The sequence below is a fragment of the Bombyx mandarina genome, chromosome 23 (assembly GCF_030267445.1).
Source record: "Bombyx mandarina strain Sakado chromosome 23, ASM3026744v2".
NCBI classification, from domain to species: domain Eukaryota; kingdom Metazoa; phylum Arthropoda; class Insecta; order Lepidoptera; family Bombycidae; genus Bombyx; species Bombyx mandarina.
The window spans coordinates 19,296,307-19,312,152 of record NC_143229.1 but is presented as its reverse complement, the minus strand read 5'-3'; the positions used below and the strand labels follow the sequence as shown (position 1 = coordinate 19,312,152).

The following is a 15,846-nucleotide window of genomic DNA, read 5'->3' as shown; positions in this document are numbered from 1 at the left end:
TATTGTGAATAGTGGCGTTTCGCCCATTTATATTATAATAAAATTCGCGATCCTGTCTAATTGTGACGTGAACCAGTAGGGGGTGGGGCTAAGCCGCTGTACCATAGAAATGGGACTTAGAACTCGCATACTAAGATAGGTGGGCGGTATTTATGTACGTTGTTGATGACTACGGGCCCCGTAAACACTTTGGCCGTGAGGTAGCTCACTCGGCTATGCATAAAAAATAATTTCGAGGAGTGAAAGGCTATATTTTATTTAAGCGACATTTTTGCAACTTTACAGGAGAGCCATTTGAAGTTTAAAATTTGGAAAAGGTAACATAACAAGAAAATTACTACATTATATTTGAACTATTTGAATATATATATTTTTTTTTATTGCCCTTGTAGGCAGACGAGCATACGGCCCACCTGATGGTGAGTGGATACTGTCGCCAATAGACTTCAGCAATGCCAGGGGCAGAGCCAAGCCGCTGCCTACTGTAGGCTAAGCTTAATTGAAGTTCAATTAAAAATATCTAATTGTCGATGCTCATACCAAATAAAACGCGCCTTTATTTACAAAGATATATGTCGCGTGTTAAACGAAATATTGCCTAAACTAAATAAACTAGAGGTCCCGCAGTAGTCGAAATTCGACTATAATTAATTGAAATTGTAAGTTTGTACACTATTATGATTGTATTTTATACTTCTATAATCACAAATTTCGCCAAGACTACACTATAAAAATATTAACGAAGACAAACAATATTTAATCTCAATTTGACAACAGACGTTAAGAACAAAAGTTTGACAATAAATAGTATGCATGCGTGTGTGCGTCAAATACACGGTATGTAGTGTGTGTAATGTTTTCATTATTGATTTAATGTATCTTTTATGCATTATTTTAAAAAAATATTAGCATTATGCACTTCTTCTCTGTATTCTCTATAAGTGTGGAAAATTTCATGCTTCTCCGTCCGCACAATTGTCGTAAAAAGGGATACAAAGTTTTTGCTTCACGTATTAATATATAAATAGCTTTTTACCCTTTGATTTAATTTTAAAGAATTTATGTACCGAATGAAATAGAAATAAACAGAAACATACTTGTAATTTTGCCTATAATCGATGTGGTTCCGTGGTGTAGTGGTTATCACATCTGCTTTACACGCAGAAGGCCGCCAGTTCGATCCTGGCCGGAATCATATGTTTTTGTTATGTTTTTAAATCCTATCCTATTTGTGTACGAAGATTTACATACCAATTCATAATTTTTTTTAAATAAATTAACAAAATAGTTACTTATAGTAGTGGTTCTTAACTCTTAAATTAGATAAAATATAATAACATTAATAAGTAAGCATTTAAAATTATTTTGCTGTGAAGTTTAGTATTGATTTTCGTATTCTTTTAAGTTAAAGTATTTTAATGTACTTTATTTCAAAAATTCTTTAGTGATATGTGCAAAGCATGTAAAAGTAAGCTCAGCACTAAAAGTTTTAAAAGGATTAGATTAGATTTGATACAATATTTACGTGGAATTTTGGCCGAATGACCGGGCGTCATTCGTTCCCAATTATTCAGTTTTATTTATTTTTGAAACCAGTCCATATGTGTACATAGAATCATTGTAATATTATTAGGATTACACACATTTACTGTTGGTAGGACCTTTTGTGAGACCGCGCGGGTAGGCACCACCGCCCTGCCTATTTCTGCCGTGAAGCAATAATGCGTTTCGGTTTGAAGAACGGGGCAGCCGTTATAACTATACTGAGACCTTAGAACTTAAATCTCAAGATGGGTGGCGAATTTACGTTGTAGATGTCTATGGGCTCCAGTAATCATTTAACACCAGGTGGGCTGTGAGCTCGTCCACCCATGTAAGAAATAAAAAAAACACACACACAAATAAAAATTACTCCTTTGGCTTTGTCTCCTTGGAAGTTGCAGGAATGTCGCTAAAACCAAACATGCTTTCACCCCTCGTTAAATATCTATATTTTTTGGTTTCGATAATTTTGTATACATCTATATTAATATTATAAAGCTGAAGAGTTTGTTTGTTTGAACGCGCTAATCTCAGGAGCTGCTGGTCCGATTTGAAAAATTCTTTCAGTGTTAGATAGCCCATTTATCGAGGAAAGCTATAGGCTATATAGCATCATGAGACTGATACAAGTGCAGGCCCAATAAAGAATGTTTCAAAATATTTTCACTTTCTAAGTAAATGAAGTGGGGGTAAAATTTAGCTTTATGCCAAAGTAATTATTCCACGCGGACGGAATCGCGGGAAAAAGCTAGTCAATTATAAAATTACTCGACAGCAAAGAGCACAGATGTAAATTTAGATTATGTTTTATTTTTTGGTATCATAAATTATTGAAGTGAAACTTCTTTAGGCGCGTAATCTTACGAGGGTAAAATTTTTACAGAACGTCACGCAGGTATGCAACGGAAGTGACATCAAACTACTATTGAAATTAAGTACTTGTCAAATGTCAGTAGTAGTAGTTGTTGTATTTTTCCAACTGGAAAGGCAAATGTATCATACCATACAGCCTAATATTTTATAATTTTTTTGTGAAAAATGTTAATAGGAATTGAAATGAAATGAAAAGAATTTGGAACATTAATCAAATAGCATGAAATTAAATTAGTCAATTCAATTGGTAAAATATTAGTCATTTACAATTTAGAAATCTAAACATAATGTGACTGTCAACACTGAGGTTTGAGATTGACATTTTGACTCTTTGGCGGGAACGCGAGGAGTGAAGTTGTGTGATTTGTTTTATTTTGTCTGTTTAGTGTTTCTTCAGGTTTAAATGTGTAATAATGGTGGTTTATTAACTGTTTAATATCTGTGAAAGTGCACAAATGTGGGAAAATGAAACAAAGCTGCTGGACGTAACTTCTCGGGTTCCTCCAAAAAGTCCACTGAAAAAATCTCAGTAAATGACCACCATTTTACTGCGATTATATTTCATCCCATATCATCTCATTTCATTAAATTTCATCCCAGTTGATTAATGTCTCAAATTAATCATCTTCATTTCATTTCACTCCATATTATCATTTTTCATAAAATTAAGAAAATAAAGTAAAATAAGACATGACTTAAAGGTCTTAGTTACCAGGTCATAAAATCTCTTAAAAAAAAAAAAAAAAAGATTGACATTTGACAGACTTTTGGCGGGAACATATTATCTTCCTTTTTCCCTTCCTCTAAGTCTCGGAAATCCAAAGTTTTAGATTTTTATAAATATAAGCAAGACTTATAAATTAGTTCGCCAAAAAAGTTTCACTTCTGACATGGGTACTTTGTACGCACGCACTTTTTTTTACTAAATTCATTTTGCTAAATATAGAAGAAAACAAAAAAGATTTTTGCTAAGTTGATTCGTTGTGAGCTAAATTATTGACCATAAAACCTGTGAGTCGGTTGCTCAAGGTTAAAAACAACGTGTTTTGTTAAGCATCAATAATGGTATAACGGATTTAATTCTGCTCATTATCATACATAAAGGACGCGTCAAACATCAATTGGAGATGTCTTTCTTTTGATTAAATTTTTTTTTAGGAATGTTTTTTTTTTATTGCTTAGACGGGTGGACGAGCTCACAGTCCACCTGGCGTTAAGTGGTTACTGGAGCCCATAGACATCTACAACATAAATGCGCCACTTACCTTGAGATATAAGTTCTAAGGTCTCAGTATAGTTACACCTGGTACCTACCCGTGCAGACTCACAAGCTGTCCTACCACCAGTAATTACGCAAATTATAATTTTGCGGGTTTGAGTTTTATACGAGGGCTGCACTAAAAGTATCGGGAATGGAATATTTCCACTGTTCCTGTCATATTAAAATCTTTTTAATTGAAAACTCCTTGGTTTTAAAAATCGAATACCATTTATTTATTTAAAAAAAGATTCTCGGTCTTGTCACGAGGTTTTGTCAAACTTGTTTAGTCGTTGAGAAAATGGAATTGACTCGAGAAAATTCAAGAGCGATGATTTATTATGACTTTCGAAGTGGTTTAACACAAAAACGTGTGTTGACCGGATGATTTCTGCACTTGGTGATGAAGCCCCATCCAAAACCACAATTTATCGCTGGTTTGCTGAGTTTCAACGTGAACGTGTCAAGCTCAGTGATCATCCCTGTCAAGGTCGTCCAAAAACTGCAGTCACCCAAGAAAACGTTGATGCTGTGCGTAAGCTGATTGAGGGAGATCGACATGTGACATACCGCGAAATTCAGGCAACTTTAGACATTGGCATGAGTCAAATACAAATAATCTTGCGTGAACAATTAGGTGTAAAAAAGTTGTTTTCCCGATGGATACCGCATTTGCTCTGTGAAGAGCAAAAAGCGGCTCGCGTTGCTTGGTGCGTCAGAACTCTCGAAAGATTCCACGCAGGATCCTCAAATGCTGTATACAACATTGTATCAGGTGACGAATCCTGGATATACGCGTACGAACCCGAAAGAAAAAACCAGTCACGAGTTTGGGTGTTCGAAAATGAGTTAAAGCCAACAAAAATTGTTCGTTCACGGAGTGTTGCAAAAAAAATGGTGGCCACGTTTGTCTCCAAAACCGGCCATGTTACGACTATTCCTCTTGAGGGACAAAGGACTGTTAATGCAGAATGGTATGCTAGCATTTGTTTGCCACAGGTCGTTCTGAACTCCGTAAAGAGAACTGCAACCGCCGCATCATCCTCCATCACGACAATGCGAGTTCTCACACCGCGCACAGAACAAAAGAGTTTTTAGAGCAAGAAAACATAGAATTATTAGACCATCCGCCGTACAGCCCCGACCTAAGCCCTAATGATTTCAATACTTTCCCTAAAATAAAGAATAAATTGCGTGGACAGAGATTTTCATCACCTGAAGAAGCTGTGGACGCCTACAAAACGGCCACTTTGGAGACCCCAACTTCCGAATGGAATGGTTGCTTCAATGATTGGTTCCATCGTATGGAAAAATGTGTCAAATTTCGCGGAGAATACTTCAAAAAGCAATAAATACATTTTTAAATAGTAATGTTGTGTCACTTCGTTAATTCCCGAAATTTTCAGTGCCGTCTATGTACACGAGGTTATTCCTTCACCGTGGAAGTCAATCGTGAACATTCGTTAAGTACGTATTTCATTAGAAAATTGGTATACGCCTGCGGGATTCGAACACCGGTGCATCGCTCAACACGAATGCACCGGACGTCTTATCCGTTAGGCCACGACGACTGTGAATGGGCAGAATGGGCAGGGATCTTCATTATTTCTCGACATAGTGGGCGTATGGTGGGTAGTCGTGTAAATAGATTGCGCAGCACAAAACGGTGACCAGGGCTCTGAAACTGCGATACTTTAAGACAAATATTTTTTGTTTGTATGTCAACTAGCGACATCTTGTAGCGGATGCCCCTTAACTTATATGTTGTTAAAGTTAAGCCGTTTAATTATTGTATAACTAAACACAAAAATTAAAAAATTATAAATCATACGTACAATTGATTAAACTTTATCAATTTGCGGTTTCTGAAAATTTACAAAATACTTCATTAAAAATAAAATATAGGATAGGTAATATGTTACTGCCGCCTACAGGAGCAATGAGAAACTAATCCATCTAGTGGCCGACGCCCGTAAACATTTTTGTTGAGTGCTCGAGTTGCTTATCTATAACTAATTTATGTGTATTATCTATGGAATGAGGTTCTATTCAACCAGAGCGATGACATCTCGACTCTGCCAAAGCACGCCGAAGTGAGCCGATGTTTGACGAGTAGTTGCGACTCACATTCACTAGATGGCGCGCTTTCGCTTCGTTTATCGTGTCCAATATGCGACACATATATTATAATATTTAAGCATAGTGTTAAAAAAAAAATGCAAATTCTATTCACTTCTACACTAAGGGTTTCGATTTGATAGTCTTAAACGACGCCAATTTGAATTGAATCAAACAAAAAAATTTTTTTTCCATTTCTTGGCCTGCACGGTTTGTGCGTCAGTCACGCAAAAAGGTTAGAACAAAATCTTGTCATCCGAGTTAAAGGGTTGGGAAAACCGTAATAAACGGATATAATGTCAAAACCATTGACAACTAATCACGTTACTTCACGTTACTTCAGCTAAATAAGCCAATCTGCTGAATAAGGGTGGCGCTACAGTAGCAACCGAGTAAATTTAAAATAAGGCTCTGAAAGTCATAAGAATAAGATAGAGAAATAAAAAAGGATGAAAGAACTGTAAGCAATGCCAAATTACAAAAAGTTTTTTTATTTAAAGCTTATAAGAAAATGCAATCTATGTCTCCACGTTTTACCACAGCAATAATTTTAGGCTATATTGACGAAATTAGTTTGGACTACGTAAACATGTGAGGTCACTAACTACTCTAGTCATTAAATATATTAAATTTCCTAACTCAGCATACTTCAATTAGTTAACAACTGCTCAATTCATATCATACCCTGTGCATATGCTAGCGCCATTCTGCAGGATTTTTGAACTGTTATTTAGTACTGAAAGTGGGACACTTTTTCAAGCTTCTTCCATATGAGACGATTCTCCTTACCTCTCTACCCTCCATAGTTCTCAATTATAATACTTTTACGAAATTGATTACAGTGACATCTCTTTTCGAACTTACGTACTATTTGTTCCAGTTTTGATTGAGAAGTTGCTGCGCTCGTGTTCAGATATCGACACCGTCTACGTACTCGTTCGAAACAAGAGGGGCAAGGACCCAAGGGACAGGGTGCACGACATCCTTGATGATTTCGTAAGAAACATTTCTCCTACCTATTCGCTTATAGCCTAAGAGGCTATCCCAGCTACGCGCAAACTGGTAGGTGAGCTCACGGGCTCAACCTGAGAGAATTTGCGAACACTAGCCCTAACAAGAGTAGTGCTTCACTGAATCTACCACCGGATCGGAATCGCGATCCACTAAAAAGATCCGGCGATAAACTCAGTAGGCTTAATTCGCCTAGATAATAGGCGTATCTCTATAAACCTGATTAGTTAATATTTTTTGAAATATATAAATTACTGAACAAAAAAATAAATAAACTAAACATTGTGTGTTGAGCAGATTTGTTTGTTCTTTGTCTGAGTGTTTATTATCTATATATGTATATATGTAAATGTATATAAGTATGTATGTCAGTCTCTGGTGCTCATAACACAGGAATTCCTACATTAGGGCAGGATGACCGTGCCTAATTTGTTCCAAACTATTTCTATTCAGTGACTATAGAGGACGAGCTCACAGCCCATCTGGTGTTAAGTGGTTACCGGAGACCATAGACATTTACAACGTAAATGCGCCAACCACCTTGAGATATAACTTCCAAAGACTCAGTATAGTAACAACGGCCGCCCCATCCTTCGAACCGAATCGCATTACTGCTTCAGAAACAGGCATAGCGGTGGTACCTACCCGACTCACAAGAGGTCCTACCATTAATAAAATATGCTTGCAGCTGTTCCAGAGAGCGCACAATGAGAAGCCTAAGAGCGTACACAAGGTTGTCCCCATTTACGGTGACATGACGCTTCCTGGGCTGGGCATAAGCGACGAGGACAGGAAGACCCTGGTCAGCAAGGTGAGCGAAAAAATAGGTGTCGTGGGACACCGGATAGGAACGAAGTTTTTTAATATAAAAATATTAATTTTAAGTTATATTCGAGGTATAAAGAAAATAATGATTCGGGTATACATTTTTGATAATGATTTGTTTATTGATAAAAAAAACTACTTTACAAAGTTATAACTTTATTTTATTCACAATGATTTATAAAAAATATATAATCTTAATATACAAAGAAACAGCTATATGAATAGACACTGTATAGCCATCATACTAAGACTATACATAAATAATAAAAATCTTACGTTACGGACGTTTTTTCCCGGTACCCCCCTCCGCATCGTCCTATAAGGAACTTCGTACCAAAACTTCGTTCCAAAAACGATCGAAAAATATTGACAAAAATCAGCGCGCAATGTATAGCGCACGTTTGTTGACCCAACTTCGTTTGCAACAATGCGAACGCCTAATAATTAAACTAAACTAGTGGTCCCGCGGTATCTAGACGAAATTCGACTATATTGAGGGGAAATTATATGTTTAATCATTATTATGGTTTTATTGTCAAACACTATTAAGTATACTTCTAACATGATCACTTGGATTTCACCAAAGCTACACTATAGATGAATAATATTAAAGACAAAAAATATTCATCTATTCTCAATTTGACCACAGACTTTAAACAATAAACAAAAGTGTATATTGCGTGTGCGTGTCAAAGACATGTTAGTGTGTAATGTTTTTAATACGCTTTTATTGGCTTCAGACGTATGTGTGTAGCGGGATTTTTGAAGGTGATTTTGACCCCCTACAAAACGTCGGATTAACTCGACATTTGGTATACTTATTAAAGACCGATGACAATTCAATATTAATAAACAAAAATAGAAATAATATTTAAAAATTTAAATTCAACTAAAAAATGAAAAATAAATAATAGTTTAAGAAAACTAACAAAATACGCTTTTATAGAAAATCCAACTTAAAAATAGAAAATAAATTTTAATTTTAATTACAAATAGTGTAAGAAAAAATGATTATAATGTAAAAAAAAGTGCTACGAAAAGGTCAAAAAGTAAAAATCTCAAAAAGTGCACACAGCAGATTTTGGTTTGACAACGACGATAATATGTAACATTAACACTGTCTGCTTCTACTACGGATTAAATTAGGCGATCCAGCTTAATAGCTCGAGCGGCTGTTGCACCATTAAGACTTCGTAGCTTTGGCTCAACAATGCTCACGGACGCATCGTTTTCAGGTGACAATTATAATTAATGCAGCTGCCACCGTCAAATTTGACGAGAAGCTGAGCATCGCGACCGCGATCAACGTTAAAGGAACCAAGGAAGTCCTGAAACTCGCCAAGGAGTGCAGGAACTTGAAGGCGGTCACCCATGTCTCGACCGCCTTCTCGAATACGCAAGTCAAACACATCGAAGAGAAGTACGAGCTACATCATATTATTCTTCTTCTTTATCTCCACTTTATCCGACTAGGTGGGGTCGGCACAGCGAATTATTCTATTCCATTCTCCTCTATCAGCCGTCATCTCAACAATGTGTATACAGGTGCATACAGAAAAATTATAACAACTGAACAACTGCCTAGATAACTTGTGTGTATATATACATATACACATACGCTCACACACTCACACACACACACACACACACACACACACACACACACACACTCACGCACTCACACACACACACACACACACACACACACTCACACACACACACTCACACACACACACTCGCACTCACCTATGTAAGTTACTATCTAATTAAATTTAATCTAATGTATCATTAACTAGACCTTTTAAAGCATTAATCTGCCGCCAAGCAGTAATGGCGTTCCATCTAGAAATGTGGGGCAGCAGTTGATACTTAAAACTCATATCTCAAAGTCGGAGGCGGTATTTACGTTGACAATGTCTATGAGCTTCGCTAAATCCTTAACACCAGACTCGGTACCAGATTAACACCCCTCCTGGCTGAGTCTTTGCTAGCCCACCTGTCCTGGTAATCCCTTATCGTGAAAAAACACTAGAAAAACTATGCCTCCATATCGTAAATGTGTTTCCGATACAGAGGACGAGATCCTGGTTCAGTGTACTAATACTTAGATCTTGATTTTTTTGTTCTCCAGGTTCTACGACTCTCCGATGTCGGTGGAGACTTTGGAGGCTGTTTCGGAGCTAGACGATGAACTGATCAATAGCATACTGCCTACGTGAGTGTGTCTTCATGGTTTAAAATATAAAGCCGGTGTCTTAGTTTAAGTGGCCGCACTGGCTCCTTTTTTGCGTGGAGTCTCTATAAGTTCCGACCTGAAGAACGCGACGTTTCCCAATTTGTGGCGGCACTGACTCTGGTAACATTTTTCGGGAGCTCAGTACACTCGCATCGAGCGAGGCGACTGTGCCGGCGTTCCAATTCCACAGACGGGTACTAATCTTTCTAATGAAACACCTACCATATTGTGACTGCGAATACCTACTGAATGTAGACTTAAATTATCCTATAGAATACTGGCTAGGAAATTTAATGGCTTCGATTGTTTAAATCTATTATACAAGTGGGTTCCGCCTTCCGCTCCCAAGTGTGGAATTACCGTTGGCTTTCAACCTGGTGTCTCAAGGTGGATGGCAGTATTAGCGTGAGGTCGTCAACTAGTCTGCCCATCAAGCTTAAAAAAATATATCATTTCGCAGTCTCCTCGGCAAAAGGCCAAACACATACTGCTTCACGAAGGCAGTCGCTGAAGAGGCGGTGAGGAGATACGGAGAAGGACTGCCTATTTGCATTTTAAGACCATCTATAGGTAAGCTACATTTTGAAAGTTGCCTATGTCTACTGCGACTTATGACATCAACCCGTTGAGTTTCTCGCGGGATCTTCTCAGAGGGTTGCGATTCCGATCCGGTAGTAGATGCATTCGCGATGCAGTTATAAGCAAATCCTTCTGGCTGAGCCCATACTCGCTCGCTCACGAGGAACAATCGAATTCTTCTATCCCGTTCTGTGATACTACCTAAGTTTTTGATGGAAAGCAATAGTTCAGCAGACACGTACACGCCTTAGCACGTGGATAACCAGCCCCAACCTCGTTTTGACCGTCCTTCATTATAACCCTGATGATCCCGACGACGATAACCGAGTATTATTATTATTCTTTTGTCATTAGTCCTCTCAAACTGTGCCAAGTTTCAATTCAATGTGACGTCTTAAAATGGCAAGAAATCGCGTTCAAATATTCCGGTTTATAGATAGATATATACCTCTTGTGAGTCCGCACAGGTAGGTACCACCACCCTGCCTATTTCTGCCGTGAAGCAGTAATGCGTTCCGGTTTGAAGGGTGGGGCAGCCGTTGTATTTATACTTAAAACCTTAGAACTTATATCTCAAGGTAGGTGGCGCATTTGTGTTGTAGATGTATATGGGCTCCAGTAACCACTTAACACCAGGTGGGCTGTGAGCTCGTCCACCCGTCTAAGCAATAAAAAAAAACAAGCCAAGCTTTTCAGTCAAACGCATCCTGCATTGTGTCTTACAGTTGTGTCTACGTATGAGGAGCCGGTGCGCGGCTGGACGGACAGCGTGTACGGTCCCACGGGACTCGTCGTGGGCATTGGGACAGGGGTGAGTAGGAACTATTTGGACACAGATGTTAAGGATAGATATTTGTCCATTAAAACATTAGTTATAGCACACGGCATCAGACTTTTAGCCGGAGATCGAACATCCTCAACCCCTGCTGAGAGAGCGCGCCTCGTGTAGAAACTGGCCAATGCCAGTTTCTACACGATCACATTGGTGATAGCGGCCCCCCACTAAACGAGTCTCTCCCAAGTCGATACCCACCCGGGATAACCAAGAATGAATTCCTGCGGTCGATACCAGACGCGCACTGCTTGAATAGGCCCTATACCTACTTGCGCGTCAAACAAATCGTCTATTTCAGCAAAAGCGAGCCTTTTTTTGCCCTTGTAGCCAAACTAGCCTGCGGTCCACCTGATGGTAAGTGGTTACCGTCGCCCGTGGACTTCAGCAATGCCAGAGGCAGAGCCAGGCCGCTGCCTACAAACGCACTCCGCACTAGTCTGCAATGGAATGCAAAACTCGATAGTAAACACAAAATGCTTTGTTTTGTTCAGGTTCTACGCACTATGTACATGGATTTAGAGAAAGTGGCCGACATGGTGCCCGTGGACTACACTGTGAACGCCATACTGGTTTCGGCGTGGCACACCGCTAAGAACTTCAAAGAGAAGTATGCTCATTAGTATTTTCGTAAATTATTTTTTTATAATTTTATTGCATAGATGCGCATACTAAGTGACGATCGAACCAAACCGTAAAAGGATTTTTAATTACTTCTACGAATCGCGAAAAATGATAAAGGTGCTACTACCCTTAAATGTATCTATTACGTTCGTCTCCTGTCTACTAGATGGCGTTATTAACTAGCACCGTTATCACCGAGAGATGGCTCTCGCCTCCCCTAGAAGCTTTAGCAACAAAACTAAACCCGAAATATTTACGAATCGAAGCGTACTCGTTCACAAAAACATAGGAGTTAACCCGATAAGCTAGGTACTCACTGGATCTTCTCAGTGGGTCGCTATTCTGATTCGGTGGTAGATTCTGGGAAGCCCTGCTCTTGCTAGGGCTAGTGTTAGCAAATTCTCTCAGGTCGAGCCCGTGAGCTTACCTAACTATACGCGCATTGCTGGAATAGCCCCTTAGGCTACCAGCGAATAGGTAGGGAAAAAACCAAATTGTTAAAGTGTAGTAAACACACCATAAATAAATGAAGGCAAATTAATGTAACAACCCTCTTGTCGTGGCCGCTGGGAATTACATATCCGATCCTGTAGACCGAATGGTAAACAGTCGACGTCGCCCAAAACGCCATTACGGACCCTCCCGATTCATTAAGAGCCCTTTTAGGTACCACAAGCACCGGTCACCGTCCTCGTCAAACCCGTCGCTTGCGATGAAGGGCTCGAGTGAATTAACCCATAGACACAGCCCGCTGAGTTTCTCGCTGGATCTTCTCAGTGGGTCGCGTTTCCGAACCGGTGGTAGATTCAGCGAAGCACTGCTCTTGCTAGGCCCAGTGTTAGGTTAGGTTAGGTTTGAGGCCCGTGAGCTCACCCACATATTAAAGCGAAGCTGAAATAGCCTTTCAAGGCTATCAGCATAGATAGGGGAAAAAATTATTGTAACGTTGGGACATTTTTTTGTGTTCCCAAAGGACGCTTCATGACAGACGACTGTTTGTCAGTTGACGTTAAGTTCCATTCCGGCGCGTTCATTATAACAGAGAAGATAATTAATTGTATTTTCTTTTCTTTTTATTTTCAGTCAAACATCGCACATACCGATCTATAATTATGTGTCCGGCGCCCAGAATCCTATCAAATGGGGCGAATTCATAGATTTGAATCGAAAATACGGTATCGACAAACCCACTACGAAGGCTGTGTGGTGAGTACAACAAGAAAAAAAAATTATCTTTCAAAATGTAATCTTTAAAAATCTCTTTTTAATCTTTATTGAATATTCGTTTTATCGAATCTATGTATTAATACGTGAAGCAAAAACTTTGTAACCCTTTTTATGAATATTACGCGGACGGAGGAGTATGAAATTTTTCACATTTATAGTTTATGTAGAGAAGGAGTGCAGAATGATATTTTTTTTTTAATTACATAAAGAATACATTAAATCAATATAAAAAACCATGTATTTGACACAAATTTTACTGTCAAACTTTTGTTATTGTTTAAAGTCTGCGGTCAAATTGAGAATAGATTAATATTGTTTGTCTTTAATATTATTTATCTATAGTGTAGTCTTGGCGATATCTGTGATTATAAAAGTATAATACGATCCGGGATTCGAACACCGTTGCATCGATACATACGAATGCACCGGACGTCTTATCCTTTAGGCCACGTCGATTTCCATGAGCGACGACAACCAGTCACCATCAGGCCGTATCCTTGATTGCCTACAAGGGCAATACAAAAAAAAACGATGTATTTATCATTGCACAAGTAAAGTTGTCTTTTTCATATATACTAATATATAAATCTACAGTGGTTTTTACGGATGTTCCGTTATAACTACTGAACCATGCATCCGATTGACTTGAAACTTGGTATCCATGTAGAAAATAAATGTACTTAATGGATAGGCTAATATTTATATGAGTGTTGGACTCCCTCATAATAATGACAATATATAATAATGTTAATTTTAGATGTCCAGCGAAGCGGGCGAGTACGGCTAGTTAACTATATAAACATTTAATGTTTCCAGGTACTACGGATTGAATCCGACCAACAATTACTACATGTTCCTGTTTTACAATTTCTTCTTGCACTATCTACCGGCACTTTTTGTCGACATATACTTCATCCTGGCGGGCAAGAAGGCTACGTATGTATTATATTTTTTATATTTAATTGTCAAAAAATACTATTTTTCAATACGCTTTTATTAGCTTCAAACGTATGTATGTTAGTATTTAACGAATAAGAACTAATATTTGAACATGATTTTGACCCCTTTCAAAACGTCGGATTAACTCGAAATTTGGTATACATATTAAGGACCAATGACAATTCAATATTTAAAAAAAAATAGAAAAAAATTAAATTCAACTAAAATATTAAAAATAAATAATAGTTTAAAAAAATAAGCTTTTATAGCAAATCCAACTAAAAAATAGAAAATAAATTTTATTAAATTTGAATTAAAAATAGTGTAAGAAAAAATGATTTTATTGTAAAAAAGTGTCGGGTGCATGGTATCAGTAGCTATAAATATTTTATGAACAGATATGAGTAGAAGGGTTATTTTGATAATATCCTAAAAAGCACCCCACGCTTTTTTTACAATAAAATAATTTTCTCTTACACTATTTTTACTTTAAATTTATTAGAATTTATTTTCTATTTTTCAGTCGGATTTTCTATAAAAGCTTATTTTTTTAGTTTTTTAAACTATTATTTATTTTTAATTTTTTAGTTGAATTTAATTTTTTTCATTTTTTTTAAATATTAAATTGTCATAGATGTCATAGATAATAGTCATAGATGCGCAAAAAGAAGACCGCTTATTAAGTATGCCAAACTTCGAGTTAATCCGACGTTTTGAACGGGTTCAAAATCATGTTCAAAGATTCCGTTACATAGGTACTAACATACGTCTGAAGCAAATAAAACCGTATTGCGAAAATACACTTGATAACCTCCTACTCTTTTGAAGTCGACTATCAAAGCGATGTCCTCAAACAAAAAACCGTATCTCGTCCAACATCGAACGCTCGTTACAGGATGGTGAAAATCTACAAGAAGGTGATGAAGCTCACCAACATCTTGTTCTACTTCTCGACCCAGGACTGGCTGTTCAGCGACACCGGAGTCCGGGACATGTGGGGCTCCCTGCCGGACGACGACAAAGTCATATTCCCGTTCAACATAGCCGACATGTCCTGGGACTACATGTGCGAGACCTTCCTAGTCGGTGAGAGAAATATATGTATTAAAACGTCTTTTCGCATTAAAAGTGTACAATTTCCAAAAATATTCGAAAATGAGTTAATATGCATAAACATTTGGTATCACCAGTATTTTGCTCATAAATACAGTCAAAATAGCGGAGTTTTTTTTTTTTTTTTTTTAGTTATGTTTTGAATACAATTAAAAAAATTAACACATAATTTTATCTTAGTCTAAAAGACAGATAATGTGTAGCTGGTAAAAAATAAAAATAAACGTTGCAAAGATGATTAATATTGAAAATGTCAAATGTTAAACCTTTAAAACACTCTCCTGTAAAATTAGTAAGTTTTGAGATTATACAGTTTTAATGCGAGAAGACGATATATCGAGGGATGAAAGCTATTTGGTTCAAACGACATTTCGCTTAACACGCGACATTTATCTTTGTAATTAAAGGTCCGTTTTATTTATGCCGTCGCCCATGGACTTCAGCAATGCCAGGGGCATGCCGAGCCGCTGCCTACCGTTAAATTTTAAACTTAAATAGCTCTCCTGTGAAATTGCAAAAATATCGCTTAAACCAAATAATAATAATAATAAACATTATGCCTCCACAGGACTTCGTGTGTATCTACTTAAGGACGACCTGTCCTCTCTGCCCGAAGCCAGAAAAAAATGGACAAGGTATTTATAATTATAATTTTTTTAACATTGTTTT

General features: G+C 37.6%; 1 protein-coding gene and 1 non-coding gene across 2 annotated transcripts in view; both read left to right on the top strand.

Annotated features, from left to right (window-relative positions):
* The window catches only part of LOC114249779 (fatty acyl-CoA reductase wat), a 51,485-nt gene that overhangs the window by 32,123 nt on the left and 3,516 nt on the right, over window positions 1–15,846 (top strand). The window contains exons 4-14 of the mRNA XM_089737310.1: window positions 6,672–6,787; window positions 7,491–7,613; window positions 8,863–9,047; window positions 9,759–9,842; window positions 10,324–10,433; window positions 11,168–11,253; window positions 11,769–11,884; window positions 12,982–13,104; window positions 13,942–14,061; window positions 14,960–15,150; window positions 15,746–15,812. Of these exons, the coding sequence (XP_089593436.1) occupies window positions 6,672–6,787; window positions 7,491–7,613; window positions 8,863–9,047; window positions 9,759–9,842; window positions 10,324–10,433; window positions 11,168–11,253; window positions 11,769–11,884; window positions 12,982–13,104; window positions 13,942–14,061; window positions 14,960–15,150; window positions 15,746–15,812 (1,321 nt within the window). The remainder of the gene's footprint in view (window positions 1–6,671; window positions 6,788–7,490; window positions 7,614–8,862; window positions 9,048–9,758; window positions 9,843–10,323; window positions 10,434–11,167; window positions 11,254–11,768; window positions 11,885–12,981; window positions 13,105–13,941; window positions 14,062–14,959; window positions 15,151–15,745; window positions 15,813–15,846) is intronic.
* TRNAV-UAC (transfer RNA valine (anticodon UAC)) lies at window positions 1,123–1,195 on the top strand. Its single transcript has one exon. It is a non-coding gene; the product is annotated as a tRNA-Val (tRNA).